This window comes from Schistocerca cancellata, chromosome 2, assembly GCF_023864275.1.
Source record: "Schistocerca cancellata isolate TAMUIC-IGC-003103 chromosome 2, iqSchCanc2.1, whole genome shotgun sequence".
Classification (NCBI taxonomy): Eukaryota; Metazoa; Arthropoda; class Insecta; order Orthoptera; family Acrididae; genus Schistocerca; species Schistocerca cancellata.
This window is the reverse complement of record NC_064627.1, coordinates 304,270,237-304,290,886: the sequence shown is the minus strand read 5'-3', so window position 1 is coordinate 304,290,886 and position 20,650 is coordinate 304,270,237. Positions and strand designations below refer to the sequence as shown.

Here is a 20,650-nt window from a genome sequence, read left to right as displayed (position 1 = left end):
AATAACAAGAGGACTTCAAAAAGTAAGTTACACATTTCATCCCACACTAAGACCATAGTGCAACAAGAGTGGTGCACTGTCAGAAGAAACTACGTTCTGGAGAGACAGTCCTGCTGCAGTGTGTATGATAGGTTCATCACAGTACACAAGTGAAATGGAGGGCAACTGGATACGTAGGAAGTACTTGGTACAGTACAATTCTTATGGGCAGAACACCTAAATAACACAGAGATTCACAGCAAAATTTTGGCAGTGTAACACTGCCAGACAACGAAGATCAAAGAAAGTCAAGTGGGGGAGAAAATTTGTGTAGTTTTACATTTTTTTATTACATTGAAAGGAGGAAGTGTCATGGGTAATATACTAAAAATCCTGACTAGTGTGGTGCGAGCATGGGGTTTGAGGAGGGGAGGGGAGGGGGAGAAAGGGTGTGTAAAGGTCCCTTTTCTATGTTTTTCTTGGATTTCTCTAAAACAATGGCATCTAGTGAAAAAGATTCCCAGTACAAAATTAAACTACTGTGAATTTCCCACATGAAAGGTCCTATTAATTTTTTCTCTAGGATTAATAGTTTCTGCATTGCAGGGGATGGAAAATCACAGAGTACTAAAAATAGTCTTTCTAATGAACAACAACAACAACAACAACAACAACAATAATAATAATAATAATAATAATAATAATAATGTGGTATGGCACACAGGCCTGGTGCAAGTCTTTCAATTGGACACCCTTTTGGTAACTTGTGTGCCCTTCAGACAACGGCACCTGGTTTTCCTCAGACAGTCATCCATCCAAGTACTGAAGGAGTCTGATGATGCTTAACTTTGGTAATCAGGTGGGAACCAGTGTTACCAACATGACGAGGCTATTGGCTTAATGGAATAAAATTGATGTTTATTGTTAAATGAACTGGCTTAAGAACAAATATTAAATGTGTGCACCACGTCCATGTGCAGTAGAACTGTATTAAGGGATAAATTGTGTTCTGGAGCTGTAACTGTGTGGGAAGGTGGGGACAGAGGTTAGAAGTAAGGTAGGTCACCAGATTATGAACATGCACTTCCCTCCTTCACAGGTCTGCAAAATGAAGATCCAGCAGGCCATTTTCCCATTCTCTGCCACGCTATGCCACAAAAAGTAGCAACAGGGAGTTTCACAAAGTTATATCAACCCTTCCATAGCTCGCCATGTAAATCACTGATGATACAGTGTGCAGATATGTCCAGAAGTGTTTATTTTTCACAAAGTGTGTTAACACTATATGGAATACAGATATTACTTAATAATAACAGTAACACAAGAAATACACATGGACGGAATCTACATAAATCTCTGCACAATGTTGTACAATGCTAGAGGAAAATTTATTTCAGTCATCCTGTATGGGAGCCATAGCATTCTTCCGGAAAAGGCAACATCCTCCATCATGAGCACCGATTGTTTTTCAGTTTACAAGCAAAGTATATCTTCCTAGCATTTCTTATCAAGTTATGTAAGTAGACAAAATAACTTCACTGAGCTCATGTTTATGTAGTAAAGTTATCTTCAGCTTATTAAGGGAATTCTTATTTAACGTTATTAAGTGAGTTTTTATTTAAAGTACTTTCCTATAAAAATGGCTGAGAAGTGCTTAATCTGTAAGTGTCCTGTTGCCTGTGACCTACATAATGTTGGTGAGAAAGGGTTGGATTGATTAATGTGGCATTCTGCTGCTGTCTGTCACTGACAGCATATTGTAAAGCCATATAACAGTACTGCAGTCACTGGAAAGCCATGTAACGGTGTTGTAGCCACTTGGTAGTAAATTAATGAATGACCAGAAAGCTACTGCACTTCTCCCACCACTCATTGTGTTACTGGTAGATTGCACTAATCTCTCATAGTCAGGAATTGCTCACACTTGTAGAGCAGACTGCACTTAATCAAGCCACTTACCCCTCTTGCCAATTGTATCTTACACGGTACATGTCAATACATCTGATAGAATAGAACTGTTCATGTTCAAAACTGGAAAAGTAATTTGCTGTTCTGCACTGCCTGACCTGTGCTGAAATCTCTAAAGTTCCATAACAGAGGGAGCCAATTTAAGCCTCTGGGACTCTTCAAATGTTGTGAGAGCTCAGGTAGAGGGATGCACTTGATACCCTCATGCTGTGAAAAATATTCCAGCCATTGGTAGAAGAGACACACCATGATGGGGCTAGCTCTTCAGTGTGCTGGACAACTGACAGCCCCAGCTGTTGAGCTTTTTTTACATAACAGCTTTTCTAACAACTGCAAATAAATACTCACTTAATGAACTGAAAATAACTCCACTAAACAAACACGAGCTCAGTGAAGTTATTTTGTCTACTCACATGAGAGAACTGGACAGGAAATGCTCAGGAGGTATAGTCTGTAAACTGAAAAGCAAGCATCACTCGTGATGGAGGAGGTTGCCATATAGGATGACTAAGAATCAATTTCCCTCTAGCAGTGTAGAAGCGTGCAGAGATTTACACATATTCTTTCCATATGTATGTCTTTCGTTAGTGTTATTAGTAATTCATATCCGTATTCCATGTAGTGTGTATGCACTTTGTGAGAATAAACACCCCTGGGCTTGTCTGCACACTGCATTGCCAGTGATTCATAAAGCAAGCTGTGGATGGGTCGGTATAGCTTTGTGAAACACCCCGTAGTTGCTTTCTGTGACACAGTGTTGTAGACACAATGGGAATTGCCTGCTCACTCTTCATTTTGCAGGCCTAAGAAGGAGGGATGTGCATGTCCATAATTTGGTGAACTACCTTCTCACACACACTTCTAGCCTGTTAACCTCCACCCCCCCCTCCCCCTTTTACACCCCATTACATCCTCAAAACACAATTTATTGCTTAATATTGTTCTACTGGACTTAGATGTTGTGCAGACATTTAATATTTGTGTTTAACCCTCATTCTTTAGCAACATGAGTTATTTTTACGCCATTAAACTAATGTTTTTAATCATCTGTGATTTTTCCACCCCTTGAAGACAGAAACAACAGAAAAAAGGAATAGGACCTTTTTTGTAGGAATTGTACTACCACAGTACAAAAAATTGTCAGTACACTTATTTTTTTATTAATTTTCCTTCGCTGAGTGGACTATATGAGCCAAATGCAACAGTGTGTCCAGCTGTAGTGAAATGGTGCCAACAATTTGACCAAGGCTGCACTGATGTGGGTGATGTCGATCAGGAAAGAAGACCATCGAAATCAAGCATGGACAACAATGTCTAGGCAATCAAGGAGACGAGTCATGTCGATTGATGATTTTCTGATGGTAAGGACTGAGCCATGCACATGTTAGAATAGATTTCTGTTGCCCGTTAAACATCTCTGCTTTTCATCCTAGTGACGAGTTCCTCGATATCTTCCAAGAGGAAGCGTAGTTGCTCGCCGAGCTCACTTAACCAAATGCATGCTCCTCCCTGGCTTCAACGTTTGGTGGTGTTCTGTTTAGTAACTGATGTCACTGACTGAGGTTGGAGTTCCAGCTCATCGTGTTATGGATGGCTGTGAAAAGGGTGCTTACGATACTTGAAAAATTACCCTTTCCTCTGCCTCTGTAGTCATGAGTTTGCATCTTTGGTGTCACAACATTTCTCATTTTGGTTGTCTTTGTTGTGGATGCCATGGTGTGGTATTTACTTGCAGGCAAAAATTATTGAACAAAAGAAATGGTGTGCCTATGACAGTTGAAGAACTATTGTTTCCCTCTGCCTTCATGGTGATGGGTTTGAGTCTTCAGAGTGAGCACATTTCGCATTTCGGCTGTCTTGGTTGTGACTGCTGTACTGTCAGTAACTTACAGCAAAGATAGGTGTAACAAGAAAATGGTGGGGATCTTTTGTTATTTGTAACTAAAGAGCTAGTTGTCATTCACAAAATCCCTATTTGTTATGTGAAATTCAATTTGGCTTCTTGTATATAAAGCTTCCAACTTTGATCAGTGACAATTTTATTTGTCTTAGACCTCTGTGTGGATCAACATTCTGAGTTGGCTGAACATGTCAGAGTAATTCTTAATTTTGCCAAACTTGACTTCTCTTATATTTAGAGTACTCATTTTATCCTTTTAAATTTGTACCTGTCTTGTGAAGGCCTACAATTCTTCCAGTTGTGTGTTCATGTTAAACAGCCACAATTTTTAAAAAAAAAATTAACATCTCTGAGTCACAATCAAAGGTTTATCTCGAGTCCTTCACTGTGCAATCTGCATCTTATCTCTGCTATGTGGTTTTAATTTATATCCCCCCACCCCCTTCTCTCTCTCTCTCTCTCTCTCTCTCTCTCTCTCTCTCTCTCTGTGTGTGTGTGTGTGTGTGTGTGTGTGTGTGTGTGTGTGTGTGTGTGTTCTTTCTAGAGTTCAATCTAAATCAAGGGACCATTTGAGGTTAAGTTGGGAAGCAAAGACGGGAGCCATGCTCAATTGCTTGGTATGCCACAAAGGAAGGAGGGGAACCATGCTCCAATTAGCAATGAAGACAACCCAACACAGCATAAGGCAACTATTGTCTCCCTCGCAGAGAAATGAAATTTACAGAAAGTACAGAACTTTATTGTGTGAACTTTAAATTCAGTTTATAAGCTATTTTATTTTTTGATGGGATTGAAACTTATGATGTGCAAAAATGCTTGAAATATTTAAAAGGAATAATTTGAAGCATTTTTCTGGTTCATTTACTCTGGAATTTAGATGTTTATTATTGTCTATGTTATTTTAAAGTCACTGAGGTGAATGAATTTGTAATTTTTTTATGCTCAGAACCTTACCACTCCCGATCCAACCTCTGTACCATGACGACAATGTTCTCACGGTGGTTTTTGAGTGGTTCCACAACTATGGAGCAGATTTCTATCATCAAGGAATTGAAGAATTGTTACAATGTTCCAACCCTAGTTTACAGAGGCTTGGTGACTATGTTTAAAAATTGTCATTTTCCTGTGTCATTATGAACTGTAGTGCAATATTCAATAAAAGTTACTACGTCTGCCATAATAATGTGTAACTTACTTTGTGAAGTCCGCTTGTATTATCCATGATGTGGAAAAAATTCTGAACAGCAGTGGACCTGATCTAAGAAAATCATAGTTCTTGCAAGGTGCTTTCCACATATAAGGACAGTACAATTTTAAAGGGGAAGTTCCTCTAGTGTTTCTAACATATGTAATTATGTTTGCAACTGGATAAGATGATGTGGGAAATCAGCTTGTGCACATACTAATGTCATGATTTTGAGAACTTACTGCAGTGATAATCCAGGATGTATGTTGCAGACAAACTCTATAAAAGAACAAATACATTCATTATGCAAACCAAATCTCTGAATAAAGGGCTTGTGAAGTGAAGTGAGTGGCAACTGTCAATATAAATAAAAACAATGTTTTTATACATGTACGTTTGCACTTACGGTAGTCAATTAACCTATTTTTTATTTATAGTGATTGCAGTGCTCAAGTACAAATGTCTACACAGGCATAAATACAGGCATACATTCAAACAACAAGCATCTACAAATGGTGTCCAACTCATAACATGAATAAATAGTCACAAAACCAGATAAAGACCACTAAATAGTTGCCTAGTCCAGAATGAACGGAATCAAGCACAAGCAAATCCTCATTTGCAGGCAATTTGCAGGTGTTCACTGTCATTTGCTTGTATCTGTGAACAAGTGTTTACACTAGAGGGAACAGAAGATAATACGAGATAACAAACATAGCCTATGAATGCTGTGGTGGTGTTTTTGGTACTAATAATAGACACTACAGTTGTTAAATATAGAGGAGAAGCAAAAACTGTTTCTTAAAAAATAATAACACAGATAAAGCTGCTAAAGTTTAGCTACATAGTAAAGCCTAGTTATTGACAGATTAGAGAAATCCATGCACTTTCAAATCTCTGTGCAATAATGGAGTTACTGGTTACTGGAATTACTAGGTTTTCACATAGAGATAGAGTTATGAGGGTTTCAATGCCTACCATTGAATAGTTACAGCCACAATGCAAAATTTTGATATTCATAGAGGATTATTTTGCATGGCGACCATACTCTTTTTGTTGATGTAAGGAAAATGGTGTAGGAAAAGGAAGAATTTGGGTGTCTCAACTTGTATGTAAATAACTGAAAAGCACCTCTTTGCTTTTGTTCTACAGTATACGTATATGTAAAAAGTTGGTAAGTAGCACACTTAATGCTGAACTGCAGCTTTAGCTTTCCTGAACATTAGTCCAAAACTTTGCACATGTCAGGTTGACACTTTTCACTGGTTTCTCACTACAACTGAGAAGCAAATTTAAAAGCTGAACACTAATTACTGATGACCGCCATAATCTGAAGAAATGCTAGAATTGATACTCTGGTTATTAGGAACTGGAGGCATTTACATTACTGTGGTGATTTTTCTGCATTTCAACTGCTGTTATATATCAAATGATGGAAAATTCAGGATGGAATAACAACAGTATAAAAGGATAGACAGCTACTCACCACACAGAGAAGGCACTGAGTGGCAGACAGGCACAAAGGACTTAATCTGATAACTAAACGATATATAGCAGTATTTTTTACTGTGCCTGTCTATCATCAACACCTCCTCTCTCTGTGGTGAGTACCTATTTATCTTTTCATATTGCTGCTCTGTAGCACACTGTTTCTGATGTCTGCAGTCACATATGTAGGTCACTTTCAGCATTTTATTGAAGTATGTACAAGGAAGATAATGTCAATAAAATATGAGTAATGAAATGTGAAACACACATACAATCTGTCACACAGGCTACTTGATAAAATCTGCTATGTTAGTTTGTTAGTGGGCAGATAGCATGATACTGGATAAATAATTTTTATCACCAAAAATCTCTAACAGTGATACATCAGCCATGGAATTACAGATATCATAAACTTAAGAAATAAGATTAGTAAGGTCTTTCGCATAATTTTAGTTTTAATCAGCCTAATAGATACATATTTTCATTTGTTTATTTTCAAGGAATTTACTGTTCTTTACCTTCTTATTAAAAAGTATTACAAAGCTTGTGCTTATTCACTCTATTCCCACCTGATGCAAGCGTCTAATGAATTTATCATCTTTCTCGCGTCCCCAGTTCGACCTTCGAGTCCTTTGGCAATTTTCTACCAATCATATTTCTTTTTCTATGGCACTCATGCTGTGGATCTTTTAGATACCAGAAGCACGTATGATGTCTGTATTCTTCTATCAGCAACTTACATTCTCTTTGGACCACTGCATCATGTCCGCTCACACACACCTAGCATTTACATCAGAGAGAATGCTCATTCACTGTTGTATGTTTGCTTCAGAACAATGGGGACTTAACATCTTTTTATCATTTGTATGGCTCCCTTGACTGTTGGGTAACAACTGCTGCTGTGATGCCCTTTTATAAGCAACTATCAGACCGTTATTTGCTGATCTACTCATCATGTCACCATGCTGCAGAAAGTCATGTCGTGTCAGTGATACAGGAGTGTTAATGACGGCACAGATTCAAATCAATAGTGGTGTGAATGGAAAGAAGATGAGTATTTATGGTCAGACAAATGTAGGGTAATATCTACATCAGCAGAAAGTGGTATAATGGGAGCAGGATTTACTATGAATAAGAAGACAGGCAGAGGTACCTGAAATGTTCAGTGACAGGATTGTTCTACTCAGAATGGACAGCAAACTGACACTAGTTCATGTATACATACCGACATCACAAGTGGAAGATAAAGAGGTAGAGATAGTATATGAGGATACTGAATAGGTAATTCAGTAAGTAAGGGAGATGAAAATCTAATAATCATGGTGGAATGGAACACGATAGTAGGAGAACGAATAGATGAAAGAATTACTTGAGAATTTGGGCTTAAAAGTAGGAATGAAAGAGGAAAAAGATTAATTGAGTTATGCAATAAATTTCAGCTAGTGACAGCGAATACAGTACACAGTTCGAAAATCACAGGAGGAGGAGACGTACTTGAAGAAAAGTCCAAAGACACGGAAAGATTAGCTGGATTACATCATGGTACGACAGAACATTGAAATCAAATATTGGATTGCAAGGTGCACCCAGGCGCAGATATACATGCAGATCACAATTTAGTAATGCTGAAGGGTAAACTGAAGTTCAAGGGAATTGTCTGGAAGAATCCATGTGGAAAGAAGTGGGATACTGAAGTACTAAATATGAAACACTCCAAGGTTGTAGCTACTGCAGTAATGAATGCCACAGTACAATACCATAGTATTCAGTTAAATTGAAGAGGAATGAACATCTCTAAAAAGGGCAATTACAGAAGTTGACAGACCAAGGTAAGTACAAGGAAGGCAATGCTGAAGAAACCTTGGGTAACAGAAGACATACTTCAACTGATCAACAAAAGAAGGAAAAATGAGAATACAGCAATATAAGTTACTTAGGAATTAAATATATAGAAAGTGCATAAAGCCAACATAAAAGGGCTACAGCAAAAATGTGAAGAAATACAAAAAGGAATATTTTGTCAGAAGGACTGATTCAGCACATAAAAAAGTCAAAATAATTTTTGGTGAGATTAAAAGCAAGGGCACAATATTAACAGTGCAATGGTAATTCCTCTGTTAAACATAGAGGAGAGAAATGACAGGTGGAAACAGTACAACAACGGCCTCTACAATGGGGGTGTACTTGTCTGATGATGAGACAGAAGAAAAAATGGGAGTCAATATTGAAGATATAGGGCATCCAAGAGCTTTCGAAGACTTGCAATCAACTAGTGCAGAAGGGATAAATCACATTCCTCCGGAATTTCTAAAATCAGTGGGGGAAATGGCAAATACATGACTATTCAAGTTGGTGTGCAGTGTCAGTGAGTCTGGAAACATACCAACACCCTTTCCGAAAAATACCACCAACACAATCCCGAAGACAGATAGAACAGATAAGTGCAAGAACTACTGCACAATCAGCTTAACAGCTCATGCATCCTAGCTGCTTACAAGAACAATTTACAGAAATGTGGATAAGAAAATTGAGGATTTGTCTGATGATGATGGCTTTTAGAAAGATAAAGGTGCCAGGGAGGCAGTTCTGACGTTGTACTTCATAATGGCAAAAAGACTTCAGGAAAATCAAGAAACGTTCACAGGATTTGTCAACTTAAAAAAAAGGATTTGACCATTTAAGATGGTGTAAGATGTTCAGCATCCTAAGAAAAATAGCAGTAAGCTAGAGGAACAGATGAGTAATATACAATTTGTACAAGAACCAATGGAAACAATAAGAATGGAAGACTAAGAACAAAGTGCTCAGATTACAAAGAGTGTAAGATAAGGATGTAGTCTTTCATTCTTACTGTTCAATTTATACATCGAAGAAGAACTGTTTGAAATAAAGAAAGGCTCAAGAGTGGGATTAAAATTAAAAATGAAGAAAAATTACAGGAACTGTTGAACGGAATGAACGCTCAAATGATTACAAAATATAAATTGAAAGTAAACTGAAGAAACGCAAGAGTAATGAAGAGTAGCAAGAGATTACTAACAGGCTAAGCAACAAAACTGGTGACCACTTGGCAGATGAAACAAAGTCATTCTGCTACCTTGGAAGCAAAGTAACTATGAATGATGTATCAAGGAGGACATAAAAAGCAGACTAGCACTGGCAAAGAATGAGTAGTGTACGGGAAAAGTTCTAAGAGACAAAAACAGGAATATGTAAAACAGATAATGGCGCATATTGGCTGCAGCACTTGTAAAAATCGATTAGTGCAAAGAAAAAACTTAAAATCAGAACATTGGAAGCACCCAAGAAATCTCTGATTGATGTCAAGTAGGACACCACCATGTGGACAAATTAAAGATTTTCTTTTGATCTTTTCATGGTACAGCAGACTATATGAAGGTTAATCTAATGTGTGCACATCATTTTTCTTACCGCTCCTAATGAAAGTCCTGGTTGACTGGTAACTGCTTTATAAATATAGCTTGCCATTGATGAGATGACTCCTGCACTCAAATAGAGACCTAAGAATTGCTCTTTTCCAAGTGCTGCAACAGCTCCTAAAAAGAGGGAAAAATAATGACTGTTTTAAATAAAGTAAAAACATCTTCAGAACGTAAATTATTGAGCAGTGAACTTTGATAATTGATTTGGATAAATAGACATAAACTGTTAATTATGTAATACATGGCATAAATTTAAAACTGTATATTTGATAGAAATACTAGTATATAAAACACAAGTGCATAAGATGACATAGGATACACGTCTCTTCCACCTTTGATATCAAGTCTTTATTACCTGGTAGAAATTGTAGTACATCAACACAGTATTTTTTGTAGAATTATTCAGATTGGTTAAAGCAGTAACAATACCGTTAAAAGAAGATGAGTAGATTTAGCTGTTACAGAATTATGAGTCCAGCATCCCACACTCCACTTGAGCTTTGCTTTAGTCAGCAGATACAGTATTCTGTCTACCAAACCAGTTCTCAATGAAGTGATTCTGTGACACTTAGGAATCCAAAATCATCATGACAGATGGGTTATGTAATTTATAATTCTTGGCTGATGGTGGTCTAGGATTGTAAATTCATAATGTGGTCTATTTAAGATAACATAAGACTGATAGGTACCAAACAAAGGTACCCTTGTGTGGAGAATGTCTGATAGTACAGTGATAGATACACAGTCTGCAAGGAGATGGATAGCTTGAGGAGCCAGACAGCAGCAACATTTATGAGACCAGAACTTTCTACGTCACAGTGTGAAAGGAGCACTGATGATCTGTTCCTGCTGCACGTGAGAAGCCATAATGGTAAACCTCACGTAAAACCATGGAAATAAAATTTTGTCAACACAAGAGAAATCAAGCACTCCATGTTCCAACAAAACTATGAAAATATCAAATACATCAAAATGATCATGTCAATAAGATCACTTCATTGGCACAAACATTAAGGAAGTTATAACAGTTTACATAAATCAATTATAACACAGAATATTTATGAAAATTAAATGCACACAGATGCATATAGCCACAGTCACAAATGAGGTGCCAAATGGAAGCTGAGTGTCAGGTATTACCACTGACTACTGTCTATATAAATGTTACAGTAGATTTTATTACTGCTAATTATGTAGATGCATCAGCCTGAGCTCCCAGTTGGTGCACATCAACAGTGCTTAAAGATACGTATATAGCTTCTTTTCTGTGTTTACTTCGTAGAATCTTACTTAAATTGCGTGAGAGTTTCGTGTAGGAGGTGTAATTTCAAGTTTTAATTACTGTAATCGTAAATTCAGGCAGGTTGTAGCGCAGTCGTTAGGCATTTGTTTTGTTTTAGTACGTCAGTGGCACTTGTCTGTCTAGTAGGCTCTCAGAGACCAGTGTGGCCCGAGCTCCCTGATGGTGCACATCGACAGCGCAGAAAGATACGTATATAGCTCCTTTTCTGTGTTTACTTCATAGATTCTTACTTACATTGCGTGTGACTTTCGTATAGGAGGTGTAATTTCAAGTTTTAGTTACTGTAATCGTAAATTCAGGCAGATTGTAGCGCAGTCGTTAGGCATTTGTACAGGTTAGTTCATACATTCTTTGCATGTTTCCCTTGTGTTATCTATGCATGGACTCGTGTTTCAGTAACTGTTGTTCAACATCGATTAGAATGGACAGGGACTGTGATTGCTGTGTTCGGATGAGGGCCGAGTTGGCATCCCTTCGCTCACAGCTGCAGGCGGCGCTGACTTCGATCGCGCAGCTTGAGGCTGTTGCCAATGGGCACCACTGTGGGGAGCCGGACTTGGGTAACACGAGGATGTCAACCTCGTCCCGTCTGTTCCCAGATCGGTCTGCCGCTGTGGTTGCCCCAGTTGCTGCCCGCAGTAGGGCTGAGCCCTCACCTGTGGTTGATTGGGAGGTCGTTCCAAGGCGTGGCAGGCAGCGAAAGACGTCCCCAGAGGCTGATCAGAAAGCCTTCCCGGTGCGTCTGACAAACAGGTTTCAGGTACTGTCTCTGGCTGAGCCAGATGCAGCTGCATGCCCTGTTTCAGAGGATGATTCTCAGCCTTCAAGGTCCGGGCAATCGCAGAGGGTGGGCTTATTGGTAGTTGGGAGCTCCAATGTTAGGCACGTAATGGGGCCTCTTAGGGATATGGCGGCTAAGGAGGGGAAGAAATCCAGTGTGCACTCCTTGTGCATTCCAGGTGGAGTCATTCCTCATGTGGAAAGGGTCCTTCCGGATGCCATGAAGAGCACAGGGTGCAGCCAGCTGCAGGTGGTGGCACGTGTCGGCACTAACGATGTGTGTCACTTTGGATTCCAGCGGCTATCTGATTTGTTGAAGGCTGCCGGTCTTGCTTACGAGATGAAGGCAGAGCTCACCATCTGCAGCATTGTTGACAGAACCGACTGCAGACCTTTGGTGCAGAGCCGGGTGGAGGGTCTGAATCAGAGGCTCAGGCAGTTTTGCGACCGTGTTGGCTGCAGATTCCTTGACTTACGCCATAGGGTGGTGGGGTTTCGGGTTCCGCTGAATAGGTCAGGAGTTCACTACACTCAGCTGGCGGCTACATGGGTAGCGGAGGCTGTGTGGCATGGACTGGGCGGTTTTTTAGGTTAGAAGGCCTCGGGGAAGTACAGGGTGGGCTGCAATCTCAAAGGGTGCATGGCAAATACAGGATGTTCTTGGATCAAGGAAAAGTCGGAATTGTAGTTGTAAATTGTTGTAGTTGTGCTGGGAAGGTCCCTGAGCTTCAAGCACTAATAGAAAGCACAGAAGCTGAAATCGTTATAGGTACAGAAAGCTGGCTAAAGCCCGAAATAAGTTCTGCAGAAATTTTTACGAAGCCTCAGACGGTGTTCAGGAAAGATAGATTTGGCAGAATTGCTGGTGGAGTGTTTGTGTCTGTCAGTAGTGGTTTATCTTGTAGTGAAGTCGAAGTAGATACTCCATGCGAATTGGTATGGGTGGAGGTTATACTTAACAGCCGAACTAAGTTAATAATTGGCTCCTTCTACCGACCCCCAGACTCCGATGATATAGTTGCTGAACAGTTCAAAGAAAATTTGAGTCTCGTAACAAATAAATACCCCACTCATATGGTTATAGTTGGTGGGGAGTTCAACCTTCCCTCGATATGTTGGTAAATATACTTGTTCAAAACTGGTGGTAGGCAGAAAACATCATCCGAGATTGTCCTAAATGCTTTCTCCGAAAATTATTTCGAGCAGTTAGTCCACGAACCCACGCGAATTGTAAATGGTTGCGAAAACACACTTGACCTCTTAGCCACAAACAATCCAGAGCTAACAGAGAGCATCATGACTGATACAGGGATTAGTGATCACAAGGTCGTTGTAGCTAGGCTCAATACCGTTTCTTCCAAATCCACCAGAAACAAACACAAAATAATTTTATTTAAAAAAGGGGATAAAGTGTCAGTAGAAGCCTTCCTAAAAGACAATCTCCATTCCTTCCAAACTGACTATGCAAATGTAGATGAGATGTGGTTCAAATTCAAAGATATAGTAGCAACAGCAATTGAGAGATTCATACCTCATAAACTGATAAGAGATGGAACTGATCCCTCATGGTACACAAAACAGGTCCGAACACTGTTGCAGAGGCAACGGAAAAAGCATGAAAAGTTCAGAAGAACGCGAAATCCCGAAGATTGGCTAAAATTTACAGACGCGCGAAATTTGGCACGGACTTCAATGCGAGATGCCTTTAATAGGTTCCACAACAAAACATTGTCTCGAAATTTGGTAGAAAATCCGAAAAAATTCTGGTCGTATGTCAAGTACACAAGCGGTAAGACGCAGTCAGTGCCAATGGTACTGTTACCAACGACTGTGCCGCTGAAGCGGAGTTATTGAACGCAGTTTTCCGAAATTCCTTCACCAGGGAAGACAAATGGAATATTCCAGAATTTGAAACACGAACAGCTGCTAGCATGAGTTTCTTAGAAGTAGATACCTTAGGGGTTGCGAAGCAACTCAAATCGCTTGATACGGGCAAGTCTTCAGGTCCAGATTGTATACTGATTAGGTTCCTTTCAGATTACGCTGATACAATAGCTCCCTACTTAGCAATCATATACAACTGCTCGCTCACTGATAGATCTGTACCTACAGATTGGAAAATTGCGCAGGTCGCACCAGTGTTTAAGAAGGGTAATAGGAGTAATCCATCGAAATACAGACCTATATCATTGACGTCGGTTTGCAGTAGGGTTTTGGAGCATATACTGTATTCAAACATTATGAATCACATTGAAGGGAATGATCTATTGATACATAATCAGCATAGTTTTAGAAAAAATCGTTCTTGTGCAACACAGCTAGCTCTTTATTCACATGAAGTAATGGCCGCTATCGACAGGGGATCTCAAGTTGATTCCGTATTTCTAGATTTCCGGAAAGCTTTTGACACCGTTCCTCACAAGCGACTTCTAATCAAGCTGAGGGCCTATGGGGTATCGTCTCAGTTGTGCGACTGGTTTCTTGATTTCCTGTCAGGAAGGTCGCAGTTTGCAGTAATAGATGGCAAATCATCGAGTAAAACTGAAGTGATATCAGGTGTTCCCCACGGAAGCGTCCTGGGACCTCTGCTGTTCCTGATCTACAGGGTGTTTCAAAAATGACCGGTATATTTGAAACGGCAATAAAAACTAAACGAGCAGCGACAGAAATACACCGTTTGTTGCAATATGCTTGGGACAACAGTACATTTTCAGGCAGACAAACTTTCGAAATTACAGTAGTTACAATTTTCAACAACAGATGGCGCTGCAGTCTGGGAAACTCTATAGTACGATATTTTCCACATATCTACCATGCGTAGCAATAATATGGCGTAGTCTCTAAATGAAATTACCCGAAACCTTTGACAACGTGTCTGGCGGAATGGCTTCACATGCAGATGAGATGTACTGCTTCAGCTGTTCAATTGTTTCTGGATTCTTGCGGTACACCTGGTCTATCAAGTGTCCCCACAGAAAGAAGTCACAGGGGTTCATGTCTGGCGAATAGGGAGGCCAATCCACGCCGCCTCCTGTATGTTTCGGATAGCCCAAAGCAATCACACGATCATCGAAATATTCATTCAGGAAATTAAAGACGTCGGCCGTGCGATGTGGCCGGGCACCATCTTGCATAAACCACGAGGTGTTCGCAGTGTCGTCTAAGGCAGTTTGTACCGCCACAAATTCACGAAGAATGTCCAGATAGCGTGATGCAGTAATCGTTTCGGATCTGAAAAATGGGCCAATGATTCCTTTGGAAGAAATGGCGGCCCAGACCAGTACTTTTTGAGGATGCAGGGACGATGGGACTGCAACATGGGGCTTTTCGGTTCCCCATATGCGCCAGTTCTGTTTATTGACGAAGCCGTCCAGGTAAAAATAAGCTTCGTCAGTAAACCAAATGCTGCCCACATGCATATCGCCGTCATCAATCCTGTGCACTATATCGTTAGCGAATGTCTCTCGTGCAGCAATGGTAACGGCGCTGAGGGATTGCCGCGTTTGAATTTTGTATGGATAGAGGTGTAAACTCTGGCGCATGAGACGATACGTGGACGTTGGCGTCATTTGGACCGCAGCTGCAACACGGCGAACGGAAACCCGAGGCCGCTGTTGGATCACCTGCTGCACTAGCTGCGCGTTGCCGTCTGTGGTTGCCGTACGCGGTCGCCCTACCTTTCCAGCACGTTCATCCATCACATTCCCAGTCCGTTGAAATTTTTCAAACAGATCCTTTACTGTATCGCTTTTCGGTCCTTTGGTTACATTAAAACTCCGTTGAAAACTTTGCCTTGTTGCAACAACACTGTGTTCTAGGCGGTGGAATTCAAACACCAGAAAAATCCTCTGTTCTAAGGAATAAACCATGTTGTCTACAGCACACTTGCACATTGTGAACAGCACACGCTTACAGCAGAGAGACGACGTACAGAATGGCGCACCCACAGACTGCGTTGTCTTCTATATCTTTCACATCACTTGCAGCGCCACCTGTTGTTGAAAATTGTAACTATTGTAATTTCGAAAGTTTGTCCGCCTGAAAATGTACTGTTGTCCCAAGCATATTGTAACAAACGGTGTATTTCTATCGCTGCTCATTTAGTTTTTATTGTCGTTTCAAATATACCGGTCATTTTTGAAACACCCTGTATATAAATGACCTGGGTGACAATTTGAGCAGTTCTCTTAGGTTGTTCGCAGATGATGCTGTAATTTACGGTCTAGTAAGGTCATCCAAAGACCAGTATCAGTTGCAAAGCGATTTAGAAAAGATTGCTGTATGGTGTGGCAGGTGGCAGTTGACGCTAAATAACGAAAAGTGTGAGGTGATCCACATGAGTTCCAAAAGAAATCCGTTGGAATTCGATTACTTGATAAATAGTACAATTCTCAAGGCTGTCAATTCAACTAAGTACCTGGGTATTAAAATTACGAACAACTTCAGTTGGAAAGACCACATAGATAACATTGTGGGGAAGGCGAGCCAAAGGTTGTGTTTCATTGGCAGGGCACTTAGAAGATGCAACAAGTCCACTAAAGAGACAGCTTCCACTACACTCGTTCGTCCTCTGTTAGAATATTGCTTTGCGGTGTGGGATCCTTACCAGATGGGATTGGCGGAGGACTTCGAAAGGGTGCAAAAAAGGGGAGATCGTTTTGTATTATCACGTAATAGGGGAGAGAGTGTGGCAGATAGGATACACGAGTTGGGATGGAAGTCATTAAAGCAAAGACGTTTTTCATCGCGGCGAGATCTATTTACGAAATTTCAGTCACCAACTTTCTCTTCCAAATGCGAAAATATTTTGTTGAACCCAATGATCATCAAAATAAAATAAGAGAAATCAGAGCTCAAACAGAAAGGTTTAGGTGTTTGTTTTTCCCGCACGCTGTTCGGGAGTGGAATGGTAGAGAGATAGTATGATTGTGGTTCGATGAACCCTCTGCCAAGCACTTAAATGTGAATTGCAGAGTAATCACGTAGATGTAGATGTAGAACTCAGAAATTCTCCATACACAGCAGCATGAATGCAGAATTGTGTAGGTCTACTCAATTCCTTTTGCGTGATAGGTCAATTCTGTTTAGATTTAAGATGTGCATAATTACCGTGAACCATGGACTTCGCCGTGCCGTCGATGGGGTGGCTCCTATGCCTCAGCGATACAGATAGCCGTACTGTAGGTGCAACGAGAAAAGAATGGTTTCTGTGGAGAGGTCAAACAAACATACAGTTCTTGAAGAAGGGCAGCAGCCTTTTCAGTAGTTACAGGGACAACAGTCTGGATTATTGACTGATCTGCCCTTGTAACATCAAACAAAATGGCCTTGACATGCTGGTACTGCAAATGGCTGAACACAAAAGGGAAACTATAGCTGTAATTTTTCCTGAGGGTATGCAGCTCTACTGTATGGTTATATGATGATGATGATCTCTTGCATAAAATTGTCCCCCTTTTGGATCTCTGGGTGGGGACTACTCAGGTGGATGTCTTCATTAGGAGAAACAAAACTGGTATTCTACACATTAGATCATGGAATGTTAGATCCGTTAACTGTGCAGGTAGGTTAGAAAATTTAAAAAGGGAAATGAATTGGTTATAGTTAGATACAGTGGTAATTAGTGAAGTTCGATGGTAGGAGGAACACAGCTTCTACTCAGGTGAAAAAAGGGTTATAAATACAAAACCAAATAACAGTGATGCAGGAGTAGGTTTAATAATGAACAATAAAATAAGAATGCGGGTAAGCTACTATGAACCACATAGTAAATGCATTATCATAGCCAAGATAGACACGAAGCCCGCATCAACCACAGTGGTACAAGTTTATATGCCAACTAGCTTTGCATATGATGAAGAGATTGAAGAAGTGTGTGATGAGATAAAAGAAATTATTCAGATAGTTAAGGGAGATAAAAATTTAATTGTGATGGGGGACAAAAGGAAGAGGAGAAAAAATAATAGCTGAATATGGACTGGGGGAAAGGAATGAAAGAGGAAGCTGCCTGGCAGAATTTTGCACACAGAATGATTTAATTATTGCTAACACTTGGTTTAAGGACCATGAAAGGAGGTTTTATATACATGGAGACACTGGAAGGTTTCAGACTGATTATATAATGGTACAACAGAGACTTCAGAACCTGATTTCAGACTGTAAGACATTTGCAGGGGTACATGTGGACTCTGACCACAATTACTGGTTATGAACTGTAGATTAAAACTAAAGGAATTGTAAAAAGGTAGGAAATTAATGATACAGGATCTGGATAAGCTGAAGAAATCAGACGTTGTTTTGAGTTTCAGAGGGAGCACTGGATGACAATGGGTTAGAATAAGGGAAAGGATTACAGCAGAAAATGAATGTGTAGCTTAAAGAGAAGAAATAGTTAAGGCAGAAGAGGATCAAACAGGACAACACCTAATAGAAACCCTTGGATAACACAGGATATATCTAAAAAATGAGATTGACAGGCAGTGCAAAATGGCTTAGCGGAATGGCTAGACAGCAAATGTAAGGATTTAGAAGCACATAACACTAGGGGAAAGATAGAGACTGTCTACAGGAAAATTAAAGAGGACTTTGGAGAACAGAGAAGCAGCTGTATAAATATATCAAGAGCTGAGATGGAAAACAAGTCATAAGCGAAGAAGGGAAAGCTGAAATGTGGAAGGAGTATATAGAGGGTATATACAAGGGAGATGAACTTGAGGCAACATTACAGAAATTGAAAAGAATGTAGATGAAGACGAGATGGGATACAAGATACTTTGATAAGAATTTGACAGAGCACGGAAACACTTAAGCTGAAATAAAGCCCTGGCAGCAGATGACATTCCATCAGAACTACTGATAGCCTTGGAAGAGCCAGCCATGACAAAACTCTTCCATCCTTTACAGTTGAATGTAAAAAATGGTAAAGCCAACCTCTGGGAAAATTACTTTTTGTTTCGGAAGAAATGTACCAACATGCAAGGTAATACTGACCCTATGAATTATCTTAGAAGATAGGTCAAGGAAAGGCAAATCTGTGTTTACAGCATTTGTAGACTTACAGAAAGCTACTGACAAAGGTGGCGGGAAAACTCCCTCTGAAATTCTGAAGGGATAAAATACAGGGAGGAAAAGGCTATCTGCAACTTACACAGAAACCAGATGGCCATTATAAGAGTCGAGCAGCAGGAAAAGGTAACAGTGTTGAGAAGGGAGTGAGACAGTGTTTTAGCCTACCCCTGATGTTATTCAATCTGTACCCTGAGCAAGCAGTAAAAGAACTCACAGAAAAACTTAGAACAGGAATTTAAGTTCAGGGAGAAGAAAAAAAAACCTTTGATGTTTGTCAATGAGATTGTAACTGTGTCAGAGAAAGCAAAGGATTTGGAACTGAATGGACAGTATCTTAAAAGGAGGATATGAGGAACATCAACAACAGGAAGATAAGGATATCTGAATTAGTCACATTAAATCAGGTGATGCTGAGGGAATTAGATTAGGAAACAAGACACTTAAAGTAGTAGATGACTTCTGCTGTTTGGACAGCAAAATAACTACTGATGGCTGAAGTAGAGAGAATGTAAAATGTAGACTGGCAATGAAATGAAAAACATTTCTGAAGAAGAGAAATTTGTCACCTTTGAATAGAGACTGAAGCATTAGGAAGTCTTTTCTGAAAGTATTTGTATGGAGTGTAGCCATGTATGGAAGTCAAACACAGATGATAAAACGGTTTACGCAAGAAGAGATCAGAAGCTTTTGAAATGGGGTGCTGTAGAAGAATGTTGAAGATAAGCTGGGTAGATCATGTAACTACTGAGGAGGTACTCAACAGAATTGGGGAGATAAGAAATTTGTGGCACAATTTGACTAAAAGAAGGTATCAGCTGATAGGACACATTGTGAGACATCAAGGTATCATCAATTTAGTACTGGAGGTAAGTGGGATGGGTAAAAATCATAGAGAGAGACCAAGAGATGAATACAGTAAGCAGCTTCTGAAGGATGTAGGTTGCAGTAGTTATTTGGAGATGCGGAGGCTTGCGCAGTATAGAATAGTGTGGAGAGCTGCAGCTAACCAGTCTTCAGACTGAAAACCATGATAACAACAACAATATAATAAATAATTTAGCAATTATTTATTTCTGCTGATAACAACTGATATGATTTCAATATGATGTAACCCATTCAGCTTCTGGAAGCACCAATGAAAAGACCTGAAAGACACTCAAAGTAGACTATGCTAATTCATATGATAAGATTTAATTATATGTTTAGAGTTTAAAATACCAAGCACTTGTACACAAAATATGTATTTTTATAATTATTAAGGAACCATTAGACACAGGAAGAAGTATGAGGTAAAAGATGACCAGTGAAGTGTGGCACTCCTCCCAATGTGTTTGCTATACACCAATCTTACAGTAATTATGAAATGTGGTCCATTTTATTCATATTCAACTGAAGCAAGGCTTTGTGCAGCCACACATATGGGTGAGCACTGGGGTCTTCTGCAGTATGTCACTCAGCAAGGACGGATCTATGACAGTCTGTATAACACTTAGGTAATAGTTCTAAGCAGCTAGGAAGTCATGCTGGTTTCATAT

The 20,650-nt window shown here is 39.8% G+C and overlaps 1 protein-coding gene across 1 annotated transcript in view; it reads right to left on the bottom strand.

Annotated features, from left to right (window-relative positions):
* Nucleotides 1–20,650, bottom strand: part of LOC126161686 (presenilins-associated rhomboid-like protein, mitochondrial) — a 93,305-nt gene that overhangs the window by 28,868 nt on the left and 43,787 nt on the right. Inside the window, exon 6 of the mRNA XM_049917699.1 lies at nucleotides 9,954–10,078. Within this exon, the coding sequence (XP_049773656.1) occupies nucleotides 9,954–10,078 (125 nt within the window). The remainder of the gene's footprint in view (nucleotides 1–9,953; nucleotides 10,079–20,650) is intronic.